We start from the raw sequence: 2,811 nt of genomic DNA on the forward strand, positions 1-2,811 counted from the left end.
CAGCAGCAGCAGCAGCAGCAGCAGCAGCAGCAGCAGCAGCAGCTGGGGCTTATAAAGAGCTACCGCTGCAGCGTGAGACTGCAGCACAGCAGCTGGTTGCTGCAGAGCTGCATGCGCATGCTATTGGCGCTGCTGCAGCAGCAAGCAGCAGAACTTTTGCTGCCAGCTGTCTTTCGACTCTGTCTGTCCCCCGCCTCCCTTTCACAGCAGCAGCAGCAGCTGCAGCAGCAGCAGCAGCAGCAGCAGCTTGCTGCTGCAGATGCTCACAGTGTTGCTTCACTTGAGTGGGCTGCCTTCTGTCGCCTGCTTTGCTTCGAGGCCTTCTCCCCATGCAGCAACAGCAGCAGCAGCAGCAGCAGCAGCAGCAGCAACAGCAACAGCAAGTTCAGCAGCGGCAGCTGCTGCAACAGGAGCAGCAGCAGCAGCAGCAGCAGCGAGCACTTTGCTGTTGCAGCAGCAGCTGCTGATCTGCTGCAGCTGCACGCTGAAGGGATGCTGCAAGAAGAGAATCTGCTGCCGAAGCAGCAGCAGCTGCAGCAGCAGCAGCAACCGCAGCAGAAGCAGCAGCAGCAGCAGCAGCAGCGAGACAGGTGCTGCAGCGAATCCTTCTTTGTTGCTTCAGGCAGCAGCAACAGCAGCTCAGGAGGGACAGCAGCAAAAGCAGCAAGAACTGCAGCAACCGCAGCAGCAGCAACAGCAGCAACAGCAGCAGCAGCAGCAACTGCAGCAGCACTAAGAGACCTAGAAGCTGAGGGCCTCGGCCCTCTTGCTGCCATCATCAACAACACCCAGAAGAAACTCGATCAGCAGCAGCAGCAGCAGCAGCAGCAGCAGCAGCAGCAGCAGCAAGGTAAAGAAGCAGCCTTCAATACTTCTACCCCTTCGGAGGCACATCGTTGCGGTCTGCGGCTCCCATCCGCAGCAGCAGCAGCAGCAGCAGCAGCAGCAACAGGATCAGGATCAGCAGCAGCAGCAGCAACTGCAGCAGCTGCTGCTGATGGTGTGTGCAGCTGCAGCACGAGCGAGCTGCCGGTGCTGGGGCTTCGCTGTCAGCTGCCTTGCATCTTTCTGCTGCTGCATTTGCTGCTGGAGGATCTGCTGCTGCGTGAGGTGTCTGTACACCCGGAGCTGCAGCAGCTCGTGCTGCTGCTGTCGATGCTGGCGCGGCTGCTGCAGCTGCCTCTCTTCGTCAGCTACTACCAGTGCTGCTTCCCTTCTACGCTGCAGCAGTACAGCAGCAGCGGCAGCAGAAACAGCAGCAGCAGCAGCAGCAGCAGCAGCAGCAAGCAAGGCTGCTGCAGCGCAAGCTGCAGAGTGCTGCGGCACCGTCATGCAGCAGCAGCAGCTGCTGCTGCAGCTGGGCAGTTGCAGCTGGATACAGCTGAGGCTGCAGCAGCAGCAGCAGCAGCAGCAACTTGCTGCTGCAGCAGCTGCGAGCCTCCGCTGCTGCTGTGGCTCAGACAGCTGCAGCAGGTGCCTTCATCGATCGACTTGCTGCAGCAGCTGGCAGAGAGGCGAACGCAGCAGCAGCTGCAGCAGCAGCAGCAGCAGCAGCAGCAAGGTTCCGTTGCTGCTGCAGCACTGCAGCGTCTCACCAGGCGACAAAAGGCTCTAGAAGAGTCTCTGGGTTTGCTGCAGCAGACACGCGGCGCTCTCAGCAGCAGCAGCAGCAGCAGCAGCAGCAGCAGCAGCAGCAGCAGCAGCAGTGCTGTTGGCGTCGAACAGCCGATGCAGCAGGCGATGGTGATCGATACTCCACAGCAGCAGCAGCAGCAGCAGCAGCAATGGCAACAGCAGCAGCAGCAGCAGCAACGCGCAGTTGTGTACCCTTCTCTGCTGCTGCCGCTAACACGTTTTGCTGCTGCTGCTGTTGCTGCTGCCTTTGGTGCTGAGGTGCAGCAGCAATTCCCAGCTGCAGTGACACCTCAGGGGCCTCCGCTCTGCTTACTGCAGCAGCAGCAGCAGCAGCAGCAGCAAGAGCAGCAGCAGCAGCAGCAGCAGCAACGTCAAGGTCGACTGTGGCAGGTGCTGCAGCTCAGCAGCGCAGCAGGTCTCCACCACCAGCTGCTGCAGCAGCTGCTGCTGCCGCTGCGGCTGTGGCTGTCTCAGGTGTATAGGCAGCTCGGGCCCTCAGAGGATTTGCTGCAGCGGCAGCTGCAGCAGCAGCAGCTGCTGCTGCTGCGCAGGCCAGATGTAGCAGCTAACCGCATGCTGCTGCGCTCCCTGCAGCGGCGAGGAGCCATCACTTGCAGCAGGAGCAGCAGCAGCAGCAGCAGCAGCAATAGCGGGGCCTCGGAGGCAGCAGCAGGAGAAGTGCTGGCGCGGCTTGTCCTTGCCTCTAACTACAGAGGCAGATCTGCTGCTGCTGATAGGTGCAGCAGCAGCAGCAGCAGCAGCAGCAGCAGCAGCAGCAGCAGCAGCAGCGGCGGTAGCGCGGGTCTCTTCTCGTCACAGCAGCATGAAGAGCAGCAGCAGCACAGCAACAGGAGCAGCAGCAGCAGCAGCAGCAGCAGCAGCAGCAGCTTGAGAGAGCTAGCTAGCCGTGTATTGAATCCATCTTCCCCCTGCATAGCTCGTGTGCTTCTAGAGTCTCCTGCTGCTGCTGCTGCTGCTCTGCCTGACGACGTGCTGCGGCTGCTGCAGCAGCAAGTGCTGCAGCGGCGGCTGTCTCTCCCCCTGGGGTGGGGGGCCCTGCTGCTGGGATCTGAGGACCCTGAGGTGTACGTACACCTCAGCAGGGTGCTGCAGCCGCTGGAGCTGCGTTGCCAGATACTGACTGTTGCCCCGCTGCAGCAGCAGCAACAGCAGCAG

The 2,811-nt window shown here is 61.5% G+C and overlaps 1 protein-coding gene across 1 annotated transcript in view; it reads left to right on the top strand.

Annotated features, from left to right (window-relative positions):
• Positions 1-111: 111 nt before the first annotated feature.
• Positions 112-2,811, top strand: part of EMH_0061400 (uncharacterized protein) — a gene marked incomplete at both ends in the record, with an annotated part of 5,686 nt that continues 2,986 nt past the window's right edge. The window contains 1 exon segment of the mRNA XM_013497924.1: positions 112-2,808. Coding sequence (XP_013353378.1) covers positions 112-2,808 — 2,697 coding nt within the window.

This window comes from Eimeria mitis, genomic scaffold, assembly GCF_000499745.2.
Source record: "Eimeria mitis Houghton genomic scaffold, Emh_scaff3014, whole genome shotgun sequence".
Classification (NCBI taxonomy): Eukaryota; Apicomplexa; class Conoidasida; order Eucoccidiorida; family Eimeriidae; genus Eimeria; species Eimeria mitis.